General features: G+C 41.0%; 1 protein-coding gene across 3 annotated transcripts in view; it reads right to left on the bottom strand.

Annotated features, from left to right (window-relative positions):
- Positions 1-21,772, bottom strand: part of LOC126390032 (teneurin-3) — a 285,118-nt gene that overhangs the window by 110,461 nt on the left and 152,885 nt on the right. For all 3 annotated transcript variants that reach the window (XM_050044110.1, XM_050044111.1, XM_050044112.1), the window contains 6 exons: positions 13,284-13,403; positions 8,677-8,760; positions 7,704-7,828; positions 4,207-4,462; positions 2,858-2,959; positions 2,464-2,658 (listed from right to left, as the gene is read on the bottom strand). In XM_050044110.1, coding sequence (XP_049900067.1) covers positions 2,464-2,658; positions 2,858-2,959; positions 4,207-4,462; positions 7,704-7,828; positions 8,677-8,760; positions 13,284-13,403 — 882 coding nt within the window. The remainder of the gene's footprint in view (positions 1-2,463; positions 2,659-2,857; positions 2,960-4,206; positions 4,463-7,703; positions 7,829-8,676; positions 8,761-13,283; positions 13,404-21,772) is intronic.

Genomic DNA, 21,772 nt, shown 5'->3' with positions numbered 1-21,772 from the left:
AGCTTTTATAATAGGTATGAGTCATCTTTTCCATAGCATGGAAATAGTTAATGATATTTATAGTGGGAAGGTTCTCTGATGCCAGCAGTGAGATTCCTTTTGAACTAGCTGCCATTAAAGATCTGCACAAGGTATATAACACTATTGCACAAACTTCTAGACATATCTCTGAGATGCAGAGAGGGTAACATGACATCAAAGCAATATTTTTTGATACTGACACTGCATCAAATGGGCTGCTTGTAACACTGAGATGCACTTCTCTGCAGTTCTCAGCTGCTGTGAGCTCAGTGTTTGGTTTGCTTGTCTGTATGGCTGAGCTTGATTTTCACAACCCCATAAGTAAAACTGTGGTCCGATGTTTCCGGCAGACCAACTGATTGAATGAGAGGAGCTAAAGAGAAGGAGCTGCTGGTGGACAAAGTCAAGCAAATTTTGGACAACCAAACCAGAGCTATAATGCCACTGAACATTATTCTTTCAACAAAATAATGCAAAATGTATGTTAGATTTTCCTTGCACAGGCAAATGATTATTCATCTGTGTAAAATACTGTGGACCACTTGCAGGATTGCACTAGTTTCAAAGAGACAATAAACACTTTGGCTGTGAAGTCAGACACAAGGAGCACAGGAGATGAATAGATCTGACTGACAGTTTTATAGCAGGGTTTGAACATTGGTGATAATGACTGTTAGTTGACTGGTTTTATCTGAATAAAGGGAACAAAACGTGCAATGTGAGTCCTTTAATCTTTGATATATAATCAACTCAATATGCATGGTTAACTAAAGACGATATAATGAGAATTAGTATAATTTGTAAGAGGGATATTTCCAAATATTTACATTCAACAACAGCACTACAAGGCTTACAACTTGCATATTAATGGAACCAAACTGCTGTCACACAAAGGCGCTCATTGTTCTGATGCTGAAGGTCAGGAAGGGGACTCACACCTGAACCCCAGCCTCTTTAATAGGCTACTCAACAACCAATTCTAGGCTTCTCCTCACTCCTCTATGTGCAGGTTAACTCTTTCAGTGCTGCTCTTCACAATACTTTAACTGTGATATTCTTCATAGAAATCTAACATGGCATCGTTGCAATAATTTGCAGATTCAGCAGCTGTAAATGGGATTTAACACTCACACACACACACACACACATGCACACGTGCAATGTAGGCTCTGTTGTACAGGGCAAATTCTTTCTCACCATCTCCTTCTTTCTCCCTCATATACTCACTCACTAAGGATTAGTGTGATTGAGGATTGAACTAATCTGAAACTAATCTGGTTACTGTCTGCTGTGATATGTCTTTGCATATTTGTATGACAATATATGTAAAAACAGCACATGCACACTTTTGTGTCTACATTTGTACACACTCGGATGAGTGTGTACAGAGATGAGTGTCAACCTGACCTGTCTTGTAGCATGTCTGCGTAGGTGTGTGTGTGTGTGTGTGTGTGTGTGTGTGTGTGTGTGTGTGTGTGTGTGCGCAGGTGTGTCCAACCAGCAAATAGCAGATTAGTATTGATCAATTCAGATTAAATTAGTGTAGCGAACAGCTTGAAGTCCATCCTAGCCAACTACCTGTCAGCAATTTGACATTAACCATCCATGTATGCACGTATGTGTGTACGTATGCGTGTGACGGAGAGATTAGAGGAAATTAATTTACCATGTAGCAGTTACGCTATTTTAACAGACTACCTGTCAGCAGCTGCACTTTGAGGGGGGATCTTTGATATTTACATGCAGGTCAGCGGGATTATTAGCTTGTAAAGTCTATAAAATGCTTTTAACCCTCAGTACATAGCACGTACCTGCGACAAGTACATGTTTTGTGCAGAGAAAGATCATAACATGAGGTGAATTACAAAACCTTCCATTTTTCTCATTGGGATTATACACCATTTTTCCACTCGGATATGTTTTTTTTTCACAGAGCAGCAAAATATCCCTCTAAACCCGGAGAGCTAACAAATTGGGGTATTTTGCCACAAAACCACAAGGCTGTATCAAAGGTGAGTTGCTGAGTAATGTGCACTGAAGCCGAACAAGGAACAATCAAGCTCAGTGCCCCACATCTTCCAAAACACTCCCATTAACATAACAAACAGTTCAATTATCCATCTGATACTATATGACATTTATTAGGTGTCCTGTAAGGTCTTCAAGAGCAATATTTGCAAGTAAAACCGATTATGAATAATTATCCAATAATCACAAATTGCACGGGTGTTTGTGTTTCAAAAGTAAATGTCATGGGTAGCAATAAATGTGTGCTAAATCAATTATTTATGTTGACATTTAATTATGTAGTAATGTCTTCAACAAATTCCAGCATGTCAGTGATGGATAATGATGCAGAGCAAGTGGGCTAAATACTGCCAATAAAATAATATGTAACTAATGTGCCTTTTTGTGTCTGTTCTTGGAGGGAATTAGTCTTACCTTCCTCACAATTATCGCCCTTATAACCAGTATTGCAGATGCAGGCACCCATAATGCAGATGCCATGTCCTCCACAGTGGATGTCGATGCACTGGTTGGCTGGCACGTCGCACTCGGTGCCTTTCCACCCGCTGTAGCACTGGCAGCGGCCACGGGAATACTGGCCATTGCCACTGCACAGCACTGGGCAGGCAGCTGGACGAAACACATGAAGGGAGATGAATCAGTAATGACTAAATCAGACACTTGAGCCTTGAAAGTTCCCCTTAACCTCGCAAAATTTCAATTAGTCAGAGTCTTCATATTTAATAAACGACTTTGTCCATGTTCATGAATGACAAATGACTCTATCTCCCAACAATTACAGCCTCACAATGGGCGTACGTGTGTTTACCTCGAGAGCAGTCAGGCCCCAGAAATCCGGGGAAACAGTGGCATATTCCTGAGAGACAATCTCCGTTTCCATGACAATTTTGAGGACACTCCATAATCGACTCTGATCAAGAGGGAGAGAGGAAGGGAGACAGAGAGAGGGAGGGAGAGAGTGGTGTAAGGGTGTGAGGTAATTGGGTAGGCTGGAAATGCAACTGTACATCTTGCAAAATAACACACACATGCATGCACACAACACTGACAGACCGCTCCTCTGTGGTTGCCGTAGTTACAGCCAGTCAGTCCAATCAACACATTCTAACATCCAATTACCCCGCTGCCTTTCTTTCGCTCTCTCTCTCTCTATCACACACCATTGCTGGCTCTCTGCCGTACCTAAGTGGCAGTTTCCTGCACGCAGACACACTGACACACACAGACACACACAGACACACACACTACATCTCAGGCAGAAATTCCAATTGTTCCAAAAAATTTCTAACAGTGACTAAATACTATACTGTGCCTTTCAATGTACATACTAGTTAGACATTAGGGGTGTAAGTGCCTGATCACACAGAAAGCGTTTTAGCAGCTGGAGGCGCCTTTTTGTAATTGATTTTAATGAGAATGAAGCTTTTTGCCAGCGGGTTTTGCGTTGCAACACGCCTCGTGTTTCTGCGCTCTAGGCGCCTGGTGGTTTTGCCAAAACGCTCTGAACTCCTCGAGTTGAAAAACCTTCAGTGAGTCGAAAAATGCCCCACGTCATCTCTTTTTTTCGTCATCTTTTATCCCATAGTCCAATCGGATGATATGAGAGGCGGGCCTTCTGTGGTAGTCACAACAACAAGTTTACAGTTGGTAAACAATGGAGGAGAAACTGGTGGTAGTGGTTGCCGGATACCCAGAGCTATACGGCTCGGAAGAGACAGCAGGTTGTCAAACTGCCCCTGAGTCGTCCTAAAATATGCCTGGAAATGGCCACCATCGAAGTGAAGCTCCTGGACCAACTGGAGGTACTCCCTGTAATCCACCCTCTTTTTTAGGGTCTCATGTGCCCACACAGATCTCAGTTTCCTTGTGCCCTAAAAAATAGTTGCTGACTGCCTCTCACCCTCAACCAGGGCTACAGCGAGTACCCTCTGCCTGTCCATTTTAGGAAGTAGCTACTAATTAGTGTCAAATAACTAAAATAAATAAATAAACATTAGATTGATTACACAGTAAGGTTACAATAAGGAGGTGAGTCCGTGGTTGCCTGGCAACAATAAAAATGGACTGAGTGTACTGTAGAAGTGCACTTACAATAACTGACCAATCCAACAAGACATCCAGCATTCACTCTATTACAAACACACTGCTTTGTCTCACCTATGGCGATGGTATTGTAAGAGACTTGTTCTGTGTTGCGTCCGTCGTTGTAAAATGCCAGATGCCATATTCCTGTGTCCAGGTACTGGATGAAGCCGGCTTCGTGCACGTTCACTGAGCGAGTGTGTCGGGCTCCTACTCCAGACTCTTCCTCGTGTGCACCAGCTGGGTGTGCATGTCCTGCATCGGTGTCACTGAGCGCTCGTTTGTCTTTGGAAATGAGGCGACTGCCGTCCAGCAGCTCCACAAAGTCATACTGGAAGACAAAAATATAGAAGACAACATTACTGTAGAGTAGTGGCAAGGCCTAGGGATAGCAATGGTGGTCAGTCCACCTTAACAACTATCCAGATTTCAATTAAGTGTTTTAAGATTATGTATGACCTCAAGAGGAATGTGGATTTGGAACCCCTCTCACCTTTTATCCAGCAACACCATCAACACATAAGACACCTTAGTTCATTAAGAGGTATCTCAATCATTAATGGGTGGGTTTCAAAGAAATTCGCTTGACATATTTATGGGCTTGTAAGCTTAAGTCCTGATGTTGTAGATTGTGTGTCCCCATGAAATGAAAAATACATTTTCCCAGTTTTAGTCCTGTGTTCCTGTGTTAACTCATCATTATCTCATCAAAATCCATGTCTTTTCTCTTTCTGTTCAACCAGGTTAAACAGTTTCAGATGTTTGATGACTCATCCTGCACTCATGTGTGTTTACAAAAGGTCATCCAATCAAGTGAGACTTTGGGGCGACTACTGAGCCACACTGATCACATAAAACCCACCACTTGGGACGTAGTGGCTAGCTAACAGAACAATATGAAAAAAGACAGGAAAAGATGTGTGTTCAGATATCAGCAGGCAAAACCTTTGATTTCATTTCCAAAACAATGTGGCAGAGGTCTGATTCATTTATGTCTCAGTGTATGGAGCCAACAGTGAGCTCAGCAGCGGACTCTCCCCTTTTTATTGTTTCGATCAAATGCAAACAATTTGATTTAAATCCCTCCTGTAACTGTGCACTGTTCAAATATTCTGTTTCACAGGGAAATGCGACACAGAACAGAAGCTAAAGACACTCGAAATTCAGTTTCACTGGGATTATAAATTAGCTGGTGTAGTGACATTATGATTCAAGTTGATCTTAAGGCTACAGTGGGTAACTTTTATAAAAAATAACCTTTTTCATATTTGCTGAAACTTTTATTACGTTCACACAGCACAGTGATTGGTTGTTGTTGAACGTGCTGTGTTCTGATTCTAGCAAATGCCATTAAAGGCAGTAGGAAAGGAGGGACATGATTGTTTTTTCACATACTATTTGTCTCACGTACGTCTTTCAGAATATAGTGACAGTTTCAGCAAATATATGGCAAATACCAACTGTATCTTAAATGATTTTGTCTACTTGTTGATAGTTTGTTGCTGTTTTAAAAACGTTTGAACCTTCTAATCACAAAATTAAATGAACACAGAGTAATTTAGAGTAGCATAACATGTGGTTATGAGCTCAATAACATATTCATATTAGCTCAGTTACTCAGAAAATGCTTTAATACTTCACCCAGAAATTTGACTTTATATTTTTCTGAGCTAAAACAGCTGTAACACAAGATTGACAACACTGAAAATCAACACTAAGAGAAAAAAAGAGGAACTTAGATGGATTGGGTTATGACAAGGACACACACACACACACACACAGACACACACACACACACAGACACAGACACAGACACACACACACACAAACACACACACACACCATTGTCTATTATCTAAAGTGCTAACATTGAGCTGTGATAGGGGTGGCATTGTATGAAGCTGTCTTTTACAGATAAGTGGATTAGTCCCTTGATAGAAGACATGATTCATCACTCAGAGATGTAAGTGTAGTAAAAGGGTACTTTAGGTTTGTAAGAAGCTTATCTGCTTCATTATTAACTATGGATCCATAAAGTGCTTGACCTAGACACACTTGCAAAGTTGCAAAAGGGATTTGGGGTTTTGACATTTTGGGAGGTGGACTTTTTTTTTCATCACTTTTGGTATTTGTTAAAAGTAGAGAGACCAGAGGACTCTGGATGGTTGAGGACAGGCATCCTTAAACACTGTGTCAGAGATCTGATTTGATAAGATTTCATTCTGGGGACACAGATGAGAACACTGCTCAAGCTTCTGCTCAAGTTTGCGCTGGTTAAATCCCATCTTCAACACAGGGTGTTTATTTAGCAGTAGACTCAGGTGCTGCCTTAGCTTCTGTGAACAACTGTGCCCATTTCTTTTTCATATCATATTGTTCTTTCTCACACAACACCCTCCCTCAGTGTCATGACCCACGGTGGTGTTAGTTTTACCATGACATCTATTTCATGCTGAACTGTCCTGAATACTGATTCCTCTCTGGTTTGCACAAGCTTCCTTCAGTTTTTCTTCTCACAGATATGGCTCTGTTGGGAGTTTAACCTTGTGTGCTCACATAGTTTATAGCTGGTGGTGCTTGGTGATTTGAGCCCCTTAGCAGAAAACTGTAGCCCTAACAAGTTATTGAGAATCACAAATATTGCTATTTTAATTGGCGCTGCATTTCTAGCCTTAAGGGCACTGGTTTAGCTGACCAGGGAACTCTAACTGACTCAGATTAATTGCATGTCTTGTCAGGGCCAATTCATATTTTCCATGTGTCTGTATGGGTCCGCTTTGGTCTGCATGCCGTAAATGTTGTCATCCACCCATGTCTGCAAGTGTCCACAAGGACCTCTATGTAGACGTTCATGTGCAGCCCTTTCATGTAATGCGCAGACTATACCGCATAGCAAGTGTGCTGACTTCAGTCCAGCCCAAAACACTGCGGTCAATCCAGCCACAGCTGCCGCACCATAATGAAGTTAGTTTTCCCGATGCAGCAGCACTTCTAAGCTTTAGTTTCACCTGGTGTTGGCAGTAGAAGGACGGCAAGCTCACCTCCCAGCCCTCCCATTTAGTGCTGGGGGCTGGCGTGGACCCTCAGTTTTACTAGGAATGGAACCACGTGCCAACATCTGTCCACTTACAATCAATGTGTAAAGTTTGTCCAACCCTTAAGTCATTGCACATGATGCTAATTAGCCAATCAAATCTGTGCATGTATAGTTTTATAAAATCCAATGTTGGACAATATTTAAGTCTGAAGGGGCCTCCAGACTGAAAGAATTAAGTTTTTCTAAAGATATTTTTTGGGGCATTTTTGCCTTTAATTGATAGGACAGCTAAGCGTGAAGGGGGGAGAAAGAGAGAGGGCATGACATGCAGCAAAGGGCCACAGGCTGGAATCAAACCTGGGCCGCTGCGGCAACAGCCTTGTAAATGGGGCACCTGCTCTATCCATTAAGCTACCAACGCCCCTGAAAGAAGTAGGTTTTGCTTGAAGTTTCTTCATCATAAACTTTATAAACTTAATTTTAACTTGCTTGAACTGTACAAAAAAATGAGCATGTAATTGTTTGTGCAACCAACCTGCGTGTGTGAGGGTGGTAAACCTTTGCGTCCATACACCCCAACAAGAGCATCTCTCTGGACGGAGATGTTGAATTTCAAAAACTGCGGTTGGTCAATGTATAGCTGAGACCTCCAAAACACACCTTGGATAAAAAACAAACAACAAACAAACAAAAGTCAGAATCAGAAATTCAAATCTTTAAACACTCCTTGACATGTTCAGAATATTCCCACTGTGCACCATATATAAATCAATATGCTTACATAAAAACAAAATGAAAAAGTCATGGAGATAACAACACTCATATTTCAGCTCATATTTCAAATATTAGATTATCACTCCACTTTTTCTTTCTAAAAACACATTGAGTTTCTGCGTTGCTGTGATGACATTCATTATTCATCTGCTGTACATTCTTATCTCCTGGCACTGTTGGCATTATGCAGTATACATATAAATATGTTCCACGCTTTAAACATCAGAATTAATTCTATTGCAAACAGCTAAATATTTAATCTTTAAAACCACTGAAAAATTATTTAGAGAGGCTCAAACACTATGTACATAATAATGTCATTATACAATACCACCAAAATGCTTTGAAAGTCAGCTTCACATTATTAATGATCACACCTCATGGAGAACATTATATCCTACGATACTATGAACTATTATAGTAAAACTATATGGCTGATGTCTGTTGTAGTGCCTATTTATGGTAGCCCCACATTCAATTAACACATTCAACACAGAGAGGTACTTTGGTTTTGTATTCTACCCCCAGTGATCTAAATGAGGTGGCCACAATCATAGATCATATTGTTCAATCATACAGAATCATACAGTTCAATCAACTAGTTTTAGCTTAGGGCACCTTATAAACTCGGGACTAAGCGTCTTATGCTTTTTTGTTTTTTGGAAAACTTTATACTGTCTTTACAAAGTGGCATCACAGGCTTATATGTGTGCATGTCTGCCTGTGTAACTCACCTGGTGGGACATCTTGTATGGCTCGTCTCCCCACATCCACCTCTCCTGTGTCTATGGTATTGTTCTCTAGAAGAAACATTTTACCTGCAGAGGGAAAAAGGGATAAAACAGAGTTCAGAAATGTCCTTGGTTAGTTTCACATTACAGATTCCCCATACAACATCTGAGGTCTCCGTGCAGAAGAGTGCAGTCCTAGGAACAGCTAAGATACTGTGCAGAACCCTAAAACTCCAAAGCTTCTGGAAGAGGACCCGAGCTTGAGGAAGACACACCACCAACACACCTCACGTCACACATTTAATAAATCTGAACACCAAATTTCTATGTGGAGTCACTATTATGTCACTAGACATTTTCTTGGCCTGACTTTAAAAATGTTTTTGAGTTATTTGTAATGAAAACAGCAAAAATGCCATTGATTATACGCACATATAGACACATGCTTTCATAAATAACATTGCTTCACCTACTAGGTTGTGCTAAGTGAATACTGTCCTAGATATCCTGGGGACTCTTTGGCCACATGGCCTTGAGACAATTGAATTGATGCCTCAGTGTGTAATCCCTGAAAAGGCTCACTTTGTGCTCTGTCTTTATAAGGCTTATGCTATGTCTGTACAAAGGTGTCTGGTGGGCTCTTAACCAAAACATCAGAGACATTTTGGGTTGATGGCAACGCATTTTACCATAATATTCAAACTGTACTGTCTGCTTGTATCATGGCTAACTCAGACATCGAAGGCCACATCAACTGACTTAACCGTCTCAGCTATAACTCTCCAACATGTTGTCAAGCAACACGCCTATGAAAAAGTTACTATCCCATGGGTTTGAATGGGTTGAATTTCAATTTAGTAAAGGTTTGGGTGAAGTTCTAGCCATGGTAAATTTGAATACTTCCCTCACAGTTATCTCAGAAGGGAACCAGACCTTTGTCACTGCGACTGAACCCAAACAGACCTGCATTTATTTTTTAGTTTCTTTGTTTCTTTAGTTTATGCCCAGGGTGTGTTTATGGGGCTGGAATTGTTCCACCACTGTTCAGTTTGTAATATCATAGGCCTTTCCTGTTCATAACACTTCACTTTAACAGCTTAAACCTTGGCAGTAAACCAACACTGACTCAGACGTGCATGCGTGTGTGTGTGTGTGTGTGTGTCTGTGTGTGACATTCTAGACGTTAAGCGCATTTGTTAAACTAATACGAGCTGCAACATATGACACAAGTCTTCAAGGCGAGCTCAAAGGTGCTTACATCCATCTTTCTTTCTAATACACAACTGGCCTCTCTTTTTTCTGCTGTAATGAATGGGCTTTCTCTCTGTTTCACACGCACGCACGCACGCACGCACGCACGCACGCACGCACGCACGCACGCACGCACGCACACACACAATGTCATAGCAGGAGCAGACCATTTTGTTTTTAAGTTCTTCAGAAGCAACTGAGGACTAACAGTGTTCAAGAGAGTAAGAACTATATTCTGCTTTTAATGTATTTCAGTCAATTCAATCTGACCCATGAGGGAAAGCTGCCATCAGTCCTATTACTCTTTTTTTAGCGTCAGTTATCTCCTGAGAAAGCTTCAAGTTCATATGGCAATTGGGAGGTTATTTAATAAAAAAGAAAAGCTGGCAGGTCTGTTAGGAAGAAAAAAAAATACAGGCTATTCTACGCATTTAAAGAAAAACACATCTGATGCAAAAGCACACATCTACACCATTACAACACAACACACACCACTCAAAGTTGTGTCCTGGACATCACTTGTGACAGTCTGGTGTCCTGAGGGCTGTCAATTGAGCTGGCTCACATTCTCACTCCAACTTCGTCACATATCATTGATTGGTCATGGAACTTCCATGTCCACGTCACGTTTTTCTGTCCTCCAACAACTAACGCACGGGGTTGGGTTTAGGCAACAAAAGCACAGGGTTGGGTTTAGGAAAAAAGAACAGGGTATGCCTTTACAATGTTACGGGACGCAAACACCGCTCTTCTGGGTGAAAGTCGGTGTTTGTTGGACCCGTCCATCACCACTCCCACCCGCCCTACTTGGACTTGTTTACCCTTAACTTTCGTTCTTGTCCCGCCACCTTTTCGCGCTGATGCCGCAGAGCACCGTTAAACTCTAATGGTGACTGGTTGTGTATCATGGCAACATTAAAGGATGGCTTTTTTCGTCAGTGTCGCTTGACGCTGCAAGTCACTGCTCAAGTGCTGGATTTCGACGGCTTTGTATTGAGACAAAGTTGATGGGTCTTGGAACAAACCTCAGCAAAAGATACTGTGCCATGTGTCCCTCTTTCCGTGTAGGTACATACAGTACAGTAATATCTGTAGTATTATCTTGTATAACACCAGCTGTTTATTGATGTTACAGCACAACTCGTGCACTTTAATTTGTGTAAAAGTCAGTCACAGGAGCATTTTGAGGGTGCCTTGATTCACCAGCCTGACACAGTACTTCCCACTGAAGGAGTCTACCAACAGATAATGTTGATGAGTACCACTTCAGGGACACTCAAGTGCAATCAGACAACTACTGTAACTTGAAACTAGTTTAAGCCCAGTCAGGAGAAAACTGGGTAGGTGTAGAAGCTGCAGAATAAAGGAAAGAGCTCCTAAGGACAAACTTGGACTGAAAAGAGCGATATTAATACTACAAAACTGAATCTGCTGGAGATGTGTGTCCCCCAATGGTAAATCCTGGTGACTTAAGATATTAATAAAACCTAATAAGCAAATTCAAAGATAATTCTTTTCCCTGCAAGAGTACATAAATAAACTCCCAGTGAAAACACTAAATAAATGACAGAGCACATTATTCAAACTTATATATAAGATATGAAGTCGTTGTAAACAACAACCTGGACAACAGCGAACATATGTATAAAAAGTGTGTGTGTATAAACCAAGGGTGCCTATGTGCTTTCACATGTTTTCTTTTATTTCCTACATTCTAATGTTTACTTTACTGATGCCATTTGTGCATTGTGCAGTGGTGAGGTTATTTTATTATTAACAAAGAATCATTTTACTATTATATTTCATGATGAATCATAACTACAAAACTGCCACGGTTCTGTAATAATTTAAAAGCATCTGGGTTCATTAAAACCTTGTGCTGTTGTTACAAAATGCCCCAGTTAACCCAATTGGACACATCCCATCATTGTAAAAGTGACAGTAAACTGAAACTTCAAATTGTTAACGGACTAGAATTACTGCCTTTGCGGTTTTATGCCTCGGCAGCCAGTTTACGACTATCCAGACTCATACGTAGCCATTACAGTTGACAATGTTTCAAATATGGATGTTGCTGTAGAGAAGCTACAAAGTCTAAAACGTGGATGCTTCACACACATCGTCAACCCGCCAAAGATCTATACAATCAGCCGAGTACAACATGGGCTCCCAAGATCACCAATTCAGTATCTGACGTAATGTCTCCTCTCGTCTTCCTGAGTTATGACGTTGAGTAATGGCCATTATGATCCTATTAGACAACTGTGTGAAATTTTCAACTAAACATGCTGTGTGAAATCACAGTGACCTTGACCTTTGACCACCAAAATCTTTTCAGTTCATCCTTGAGCCCAAGTGGACTTCTGTGTCAGATTAAAGAAAATCCCCTTTAAGCGTTCTTGTTATACAGTGTTCATGAGAATGGGACAGACCTACGGATGAACGGACAACCCAAAAACATTATGCCTCCGGCAATGGAGGCATAAAAAACATGAGCAGTGAAAATGTCTGGGTTTAAACTATTTCATGCTGCTTACATGTTACATTTCACTATTCCTCTTGATCTGCAAAAGACAGACAGAAGCGCACATCTCGGGAAAACAAAGCAAGTCAGAGACTCTCTAACCTCTGATACTCTGCTGACTGGCAGATGGTAATATCAGGTAAACACTGCAGGCTATACTGTGAAAGGATGTGTTCATTTCAAGTCGATAGTGTTCGAATTACCTGACAGGATGCAGAGAGGGAGTGTTTATTGGCAATCATTTCTACGAAGAATTAAATTCAAATACACTGATTATGTAAAACCCTTTGGGAGGAAACATAACGCTGCACGTTTTTTAAAATCTACATATCAGACAATGTTCTGTGCCAATGAATTTTGCAGATATGTTTATAGTGAATTGATTTTCCATGATATATGTGAACCTGGCCTCCACTTACATAGTCAAACACCATGTATAACTATCCTGCTCCGTGACCTCTGCGCTCTTACTTTTGCTGCGGTAAATCAACATCACACTACTTCCTGCACTGGCACTGGACATAAATCACAACTGCATATTAGTTGCATGTGAATTTAATTATTAGCAGACAGGGGGTGGTCCGCAGTACTGCAGTGAGAGGATGTGTGAAATTTCAATACTACAGCAGGATGAGGTTTCCCTCGGGCACCTCGAGTGATTTCTAAATTTCTGTTTGAAGCTAAATGGCTTTCTCCTTACAGCCTCACGAACACTTCAGGTCTCAGTAAAGAAACTTAAACTGGAGCAAACATCTTTTGGCCAACTTTTCCCATATCCATTGTTGCTTTTCCTGTCAGAGGAAAGGATAAAAAAAGTGATAAAGTAGGAACTCACCATTGTCTGTAGACACCATGAAGGTGTTTGGAGTTGTATCTCTTCCCCCTCCTCCATTTTCAAATGCTCCATATCCCTCACTCTCCTGAAGCTGCCAGTTTAGGCCAAACAGGTGCATAGCTAGAGAGGAGGAGGGAGAGGAGGAAGAGAGAGACAATAAGGTTTATGTGTAAAATGAAAAGGAGGTAGATATGAAGAGGGGAGGAAAAGAATGGTGGGAAAGGGAGGACAGTGAAGAGAAAGACAAAGGGAAGATGGGGTGATAAAGAGGTAAACAAAACAACAATAAATAATGTGTCTATCTGGGTCACTAACAGACAAAAGAAAAGAGACGTGAACGTGTACGTCTGTGCATGTGTGTGTGTGTGTGTGTGTGTGTGTGTGTGTGTGACTGGTTGCATGTACACTCGGGGCTGTGTGAGGCATACTGAACACAGGCAGTATGTTTTTGGAAACATGAATAGCGTCTACGATGCTCTGAGGCTAGATACGCAAATTAGGTGGTAACTGCATAAACACACACACAAACTGAAGCCCACATTGAAACACATACAGTTTAAATAAATATAAAGCCACACACGACCATTACAACCAATTTCCCTCTTTCTCTCTCACACGCTGGTACCCAGGGAAAGATACAGTGGAGTGTGTTAGCATCAAAGGAAGCCTCCAGCAGCTAATCTGACATAACACAATATAACACTCACCTCTACCACCTACGTGCTTACTCTCTTTCTATATCTGTGTGTGTGTGTGTGTGTGTGTGTGTGTGTGTGTGTGTGTGTGTACGCCCGCCCTTGGGCTTGTAAATAATCTGCTCACTTGTTATCTCCCTGCCTGTCCTTGCATCTCAATTGAGATGTAAGCAGATTTTTCTGAGGCCCCAAAATCAAATTGGTGTAAACTAAACTGAACAGAAACATCCACACCCACGGAGCCCATTTTTATTCATTGCCACACCTCCTTGCTTAAACTTTCATTCACTCCCATATTCTGAATTATGCTGACTGTCTGGTGAAGAACTGCAGAGCTGATGTGGCATTTTGCAAAATGAAGCTGCAGAGGGGGACTTTGGTTTTCTGCTTTGCCTTGTCAGTCCAACAGAATTACACACTGCAATTTAATAATGTGGGCCGCTGTCTGAGTTTACACTGAGTTATCCATATCACACAGCGCGGCCCACTGTTTCCAGTCTCACTCTGCCGGATTCAGGCACAAATGAAAAAATGATCTTCAACACAAGGAAAAGTACTATTTATTCACCAAAAGTGTCTGTGGACTTTATTTCTACAGGTTTCTACTAGACAGAAGTTTAAAGTCTGAAGAAGTTAAGGACCGGTGAAAAGTTTGTCCTGAAGGTGGCGTTAAAGGAAAGACTACTGAGCAATTAAACATTTAAAAGGGTATATTACGGATTCCTACATAATATAGTATGACCTTTCCTCAGGAGCTCTAGCATACATCGTTTAGAAATGATGCCTCAATTTCTGTTTGTATAACTTAAGAGACAAATTGTTCTCCCCAAATGAAGGAGAGATATTCAAGAAAAACAGTATGTTTTTGAAACTGATGTTGTAAATCTGTGCTCCACTCATAGAAAGTGACAGCAGCTTCCACTTCTGAAGCACTGTCATGCCACTAAATGTGCACCCTGCAGCTGCAACCTGCAACAAAACTATCCACTATGTTGCCATTGCAGACTGACAAAACAAAAATCCTCCATCATTAACCATCATTATTTCATTATGTTTTAGGGAAATAGCAAAGAACAAATAATATGTAAAGAAAGCATGAGACATGTCTGGGCTTCAAAGCAACACAATTTACTTGTTAATCCATCTGTAAAACACCACAATCAGCTGTACGGTGAATTCATGATGGCCAAGAGGAGTAATGTTTCTGACATCACTGTACCATTAACACCGTCCTTGTCCAGCGTCAACTCAGACATTCATAACATTGTCGCTGCAGCGTGTCACAGTACCGTGACTGCAGTAAAAAGAAATACATGCAGCGGATAGGCATCCACAGGAGATCCACTGAATTCAGATATTTTTTGGGGCATTTTTTGCCTTTAATGGATAGGACAGTTAAGTGTGAAAGGGGGAGAGAAAGAGGGGATGACATGCAGCAAAGGGCCACAGGCTGGACTCGAACCCAGGCCGCTGCGGCAAAAGCCTTATACATGGGGCGCCTGCTCTACCACTAAGCCACCGACGCCCTGATCCATTGAATTCAGGTAAAGAAGAACCTTATTTCAAGTCTTATTTTAATGCAAAGATTTGTTTATAAGCAGGAAAGTAGCACAAGGTGAAAATAAAAGCAGTGCTCTGATGATCAAATTTTAAAAGTAAAATGTTTGGGTAGTTTTATTCATATTTTGCTTCAAGGAGAGGCACTGTTAATAAGGGTCAGTCCTATTTTGATGCAAATATTTGTTCATTAGCAGGAATGTAGCACAACATGGAAGTGAAAGCAGCACTCTGTTTATTCAAAGGTGAAAGTCTAAAACAAAGAGTAATCATGATTAATAATTGTGATTTCAACATTGATCAAAATAATCGTGATTATCATTTTGGCCATAATCATGCAGCCCAATGCTTAAGGACTACAAAGAGAGTCTGTGTGTCTTGCTCCTATGTAGGGGAGGTAGTGAGGCCTTCTTCATGTCTGTGCCCAGGAGCCCATTGTCTCATAATCCGCCCATGTCCCAATGTGCAGCTGAGTACTCTCTAAGTTACCCAGAAGTAGGTTTCTTCCTTTGTATTACCTCACACCCTGATACCACCTTTCAGTGTCACAGTACAATAACATTAAAGAGTTCATAATTAGCCAATCGCTTTAACATTGTCATAGTATCACAGTAATATTGTATCAACAACATACAGTTCACAATTTATGCTGTGGGACACAGGGGACAGCTTTGGTTCTGCTGTATGCTTGAGCTCACCCTAACACATGGCAGCTCACAGGACTTATTAACAAACAAAAAAAAAAAAAACAGCTTTTCAAAACAGAGGCCTGGCCTGTACAACAGCCCGTTCAAGGCACTGCTTAATGATACAGGATTTGGAGTCCACTACCAGCACGCGCATTAGTGATATAGTGAGCTCTTATCATGTGCCAGAATTTAATGTCCTTTATATTAGATCATTTCCACACCAGCCAAAACAAACAAACAAAACAGAGGATCAGTGTGTCATTCTAATACATTTGGGAGCCTTTAAGCAGAGCACAGACCACCATGGGACACTAGAATATAACAGACAAATCCCCAGTTATTTTACATCTGAGATAAGTTAGATCTTGAGAATGTAAGGAGGCTCACGTCCCCTGACAGCGCCTGACACAGAGATGCTACAAAGATCTAAAGCAGCGACCTGTTTTTGTTGGTTGAAAATGGAAGAACACATGAAGAGTCTGGACTGGATTCCTCACACAGCAAGATATGAGAGAGACTTGTGTCAAGGACCAATTACTGATTCAACTTGGGAACATTTAGTGGGAACGCACACACTCGCACACACACCGACTCTGCACACACATACACACCTCTCTGCCTCATTAAATTAGAGCCGTGCTGTGCTAGCACGTTATCCACAACCCCTCCTGGTGAGGACAGGAGCAAAGGGTCATGGGAGAGTGCTGGCTAATCGACAGGAGCCTGTGTGCATGTGTGTGCGGATGAGTGTGTGTGAGGATTAATGGCCATGGTAACAGTCATACTAGAGTGGTTATCTCTAACAGAACCTTTTTAGGAAATTTGGGAATTAATAGAATATTTCAGAGAAATTTGGTGGCGGATTTAAGGAGGGTAAAAAATAGCTGAGAGCTTGGTTGAAAGCTATGAAACCATATACAGTAGATTGTTGCTACATGGAGGTCACGCTGGCATCAGCTATATACCCATCCGCTCTAGAGGACAGGTAGTGTAAACAATTAGTGTGTAATCTGTCAAGTTACTAACAAGTCCCCAATATTTTCTACTCTTTATAAATATTAATATGTTTGTCAAATTGAAGCTGTGATGAGAAGCCGAAGCTGGAAACCATCCTGTAGAAGCTTTTTCTGGAAAAAACCCTGCAGCAGGAGAACCAGTTGGATCAATAGAAGACAAACTATCCTACTGTGTTCAAAGCAGGACTGGAATCAACAACCTAGCGCGCACTGTCAGCCTTTACTGCGTCCATTCATAAGAGCAAAATGATCCCAGTTCAGCCCCGATAATCCGACTCACACGGAGGGACCGCAGCGGCCTGATTCACCACTTTAAAAGAAGGAAGTGTGTAACCTGGCAGAGGAATCTGTTTCACTTCTTTTTATGTTTTAGTCATACTGCTGTATTCACAGGTGTAGCTGGTGAAAATGACTCATCCCCTGAAGCGTGTGTGCTCAAAATGGTGTGCAGCAACTATAAATGCTGACAGAAGAAAAAATGCTCCCATCACATAATGTAAAGCTGCTACAACATCCATCGCCCACATGCACGCACACACACACAGGTGTTTTTACTTATGTTGCCTGATTAGACTTCATCTCAGTTCTGTGTGTGGGTGTACAGAGTGTGCTTAACAGAACTTTGTCAAAAGCAGACCGCAGAGGAAAAGCACAGGTGTAACTATTAACATCAGTGATGACTGCATCCCATTTCAGTGTCTAATGCTGCGTTCCAGTTAAAGTCGGAAGTCGGAATTTCCCGGTTGAAACTTCCAACTTCCGATCTCCAAACATTTCAGGTGCACAAAGCCAAATGCAAACGAAAAGCATGTCTGACCGTGACAAACTGATGTTTCTTTGGCAATAGTGCACATAATTGTACTCTCAGCAGTGCAGCCTTCTCATATATAAACGAAACAGAAGAAAAACGACACATGAGGTAACATACACCTTTATATGTTCTTTATGCAACACTTTTATACTTTGAAACATATACATACATTATACCCCCTCCCCTGTTGAATGAAATATGCACTTTCATTTGTGCTGCTATTGTTGCATTATGTCAACTCTTTCTTCATAGTATTAGAATTCATTTGCCCCAAGATTTCAACTTTGAGTTCAGAGTTGTCTGGAACGTAGCATAAGACTAACAAGGAAGCACGTAAATGGGCTGCAGCCATTATTAACACCAGTGCTTTTCCCGCTGTGACAGGTCAAAATGTCGGCTGTGTAAAAGGTCTCCTGACATCTCCCTCTCTCTGCTGTGTATTTTCTTGCACCAGATGGGGCCACTTCCACCTTTATCATTCTGATTTGTTACATGGAAAGTGAAAAGTTATTCCAGTCTCCTGAGGAATTGCATCCATATTGGATGATTCTGCACCACGGGATTTATGTCCACTGCCAACGCTAAATGCCAATGCAGGAAGTATTGTGCCCTTTATACAGTGTAGCTGAAACTAAGATGGTGGAGGTCGGAGTAGTGGATGTCTGTGTGGCATGTCAGAAATTCAAGAAGGAGGCTGAATTTTGAATCCAGTCACAGAGCTGAAATTACAGGAATACTTCAACCCCAAATCACCATTTTCTTATCAGTTACTCACCACATGTTATATTGAATTGGGAATGAAACACTGTTTTTCTTGCACGCCTCCACAGTGAATGGAGAATCCAAAAATTGAGAAAATTATTAATGAACTGAGTTCACAGGAGGCCGTGTTAACAACAGCAACACTGTACCAAAACATCTGTGAACAAACTTGCAGGCACAAAACTCATCCATGCTGAGGTGTTTTAAAGAGTGATGTTTTAGCAAAAAACATGTGTTTGGGAAGTACTGAGCGTACGGCTGGATTAATAAGACTTGTATTATACTGCATGAGTTGTGTGGGAGTTTGTAAATGGATGTTTTGATATTGTTTTGCTGTTGTTAAACGTGGTCCCCTATGGCTCTAATTCTTCAACAATGTTCGCCTTTTTGAATATTTCTTTTACCGTGGAGACATGCAAGGAAAACATGTTTTCTTCATGAATTCAACGTTACATGGGGAGAGTAACTGACATACAAGTGATCATTTCGGGGGTGAAGTATTACTGAAATGTTGGCCTTTTTTTGTTAAATGTAACATTGTTCCTGTCCCTAAATTTAAACAAGTGATTTAGATGCCTAGCCTTAACCCTCCCCAATGTGTTTTGTTGCCTGACCGAAACATACCATAATGTATTTGCCAGCAGGTGTTGCCCAACTTCAAACTCAGCAGAGGTCGAAGCAACCTCAGTGAGTGAAAACACCTTTGTAGGTGTGGAGATCCTTTAATGAAGCTCAGCACGAGTTCAATCAGGAAGACTTTCTTTGTGCTCATCCTTCTTTTCCTCCCACTGCTTCCTCTCATCAGCTGACTATGGGTGTTCACTCTTCTAGTTATCCAATCAAACTTCGCCACAATCTCTATCAGCCAATCAGGATGCTACTGCAAAATTTTAAATCTGCTCTCTCCTCTGCTGCTGTCAGCTGTCATTTTAGGCAGAATTGTCACGCCCTCCTCCACCCCGTTCATCTCCAGCCATCGTATCCAGAGTCCAGGACAAACTCAAGAAAGGCTCATTCCTCTGCTCATCCAGATCATCAGCACTTCTCCATCTTCTTTTCATCTCATCTTCACCACCTCTACCACCACCACCATCTAGATCCTGGGGGGGTTCCCTATTCGACTATGGATTTATCACCCTCCTGAAATCATACCATCTCTATGGGGTGTGATCGCTAAAGACTTTCCACATTTTCATTTTTATGCACACATGTTAATAAATATTCTTTTAACTATAAAAATCTGAGTCTCTCCTGATTTAAATATATATGAACATTTCTAATATTTTTACAGAACATGCATTATTCACTGATCTCATCTGATAATCTGATTGCCCAATCTAATTGTGTGATTGATAAACTTATTGTGTTATGAGACAGCAGACAATGGGCTGTAAAGCTCTCCAAACTGCTAACTTTAATTATCTGCAACATGTATATAACTTCCTTGAACATATCAGCTGACCCTAAAATGAGTGACATCACTATCAAAATATTTCCCTGATTATGATGCTGTTTGTGTGCACAGGTGAGATGATATAATACAGGACGCATAGCCATACAGCAAAGAATGTCCTTTCTTTAAGAGTAAACTAAAGACCACCGAACAATAAAAAAACTGAGCCTTTATATAAGTAGATTTACTTGAAAAGCTCATTTACCATGATGTACTAGTTTTTGTAGAATTACAATTAAATTATAGTTGACATCTATGACAAATAAGAATTGAAGATATAGTTCTACTGTGATATCAAGAACCACTTGAATAAAGCACAGGTCAAACTGAATTGCTGTATCAACATTCATCTGAGCCGTACCAACATTCAGCCCATCTCTATGCCTTTGAGCTATGTTTTGGACACACATGCTGAACAGCAGGAGTCCTACGTGACAGAGGTGCTTTGCATTTCTGACACCATGTCCTTGTAATTTTACAAACTACTGACATGGCGGATTCATAAGAGATTAGAATCAACATCTGCTAATTATTTCAAATCATTACACTGTAGCTCCCAAAATGATACTAGACCCATGGCAATATAGCTTAGGCCTGCATGCAAATGTTGCAAATGAAGGAGGTATAAGCTAATTCCTGGAATGATTAAAATGAAGCGGTGTATCCTGACTCACACTGATGGGAATAATTAGATGAACTGGTTTCAGAGAAATGTGGGCGAAGAAAAAATCATATTTTTGTTAAAGTACTGAACCGAAAAAGACTTGAATGAATGAATTTTACAAAATCATTAAAAATCAGCACACCCCAGTGGGAGTCACAAAGGCACATTCATTGTAATGGGTTTACTGAATAGGGGCATAACAGGTCTCGTAGCCGCTGAGTATTTGCTCGATGCAGGGCCTTGTTTTATGGGGCTCACCGTGGCTCAATTAGTCACAGAGGGAGGTTTTATGTGTGTATGTGTGTGTCTTTGTTAACACAATGTTGCCAGTTAGCATATAAACTCAGTGACTAGAAAAAAAAAAACAGCAACTCTGGATCATCCCTTCATATTTGCATATGTGTAACTACCGGTGCATGCATGCAGCATCTAGTCCATTTCAACGTGTTTTGCATGTGAGCTATTTATTAAGAATGGGCTTAGAACGTGATCTGACAGACTTTGGGAGAGGAGCCAGGAGGGACGGTCAGAGCATCAGCTCAGCCATAGAGCTGTCAGACATTTGCAAAAATGCAAAACTTGTCTCAGAAACATTTCTAAAGCTCGTTTCAGACATTCACGTCAATGTGTAAATGAGCTGCTAATTTTAAATGTTGGCTTGTTATAAAAAGAAACAACACTAATTTTTCCATTAAAGCCAAATCAAGAATCAGACTAGAGAGGATTTATTTCCACTGCAATACAACAGCATGCACCTCAAATCTAAATAGAGTGCATACACAATAAAAGAAAGGCTAAAGCTCACACACAGTTTTAAATAGTCACGTAAGACAGATATGACT

The sequence above is a fragment of the Epinephelus moara genome, chromosome 5, assembly GCF_006386435.1.
Source record: "Epinephelus moara isolate mb chromosome 5, YSFRI_EMoa_1.0, whole genome shotgun sequence".
NCBI classification, from domain to species: Eukaryota; Metazoa; Chordata; class Actinopteri; order Perciformes; family Serranidae; genus Epinephelus; species Epinephelus moara.
The sequence above is the reverse complement of the archived record's forward strand: the minus strand, read 5'-3'. Positions and strand labels throughout refer to the sequence as shown.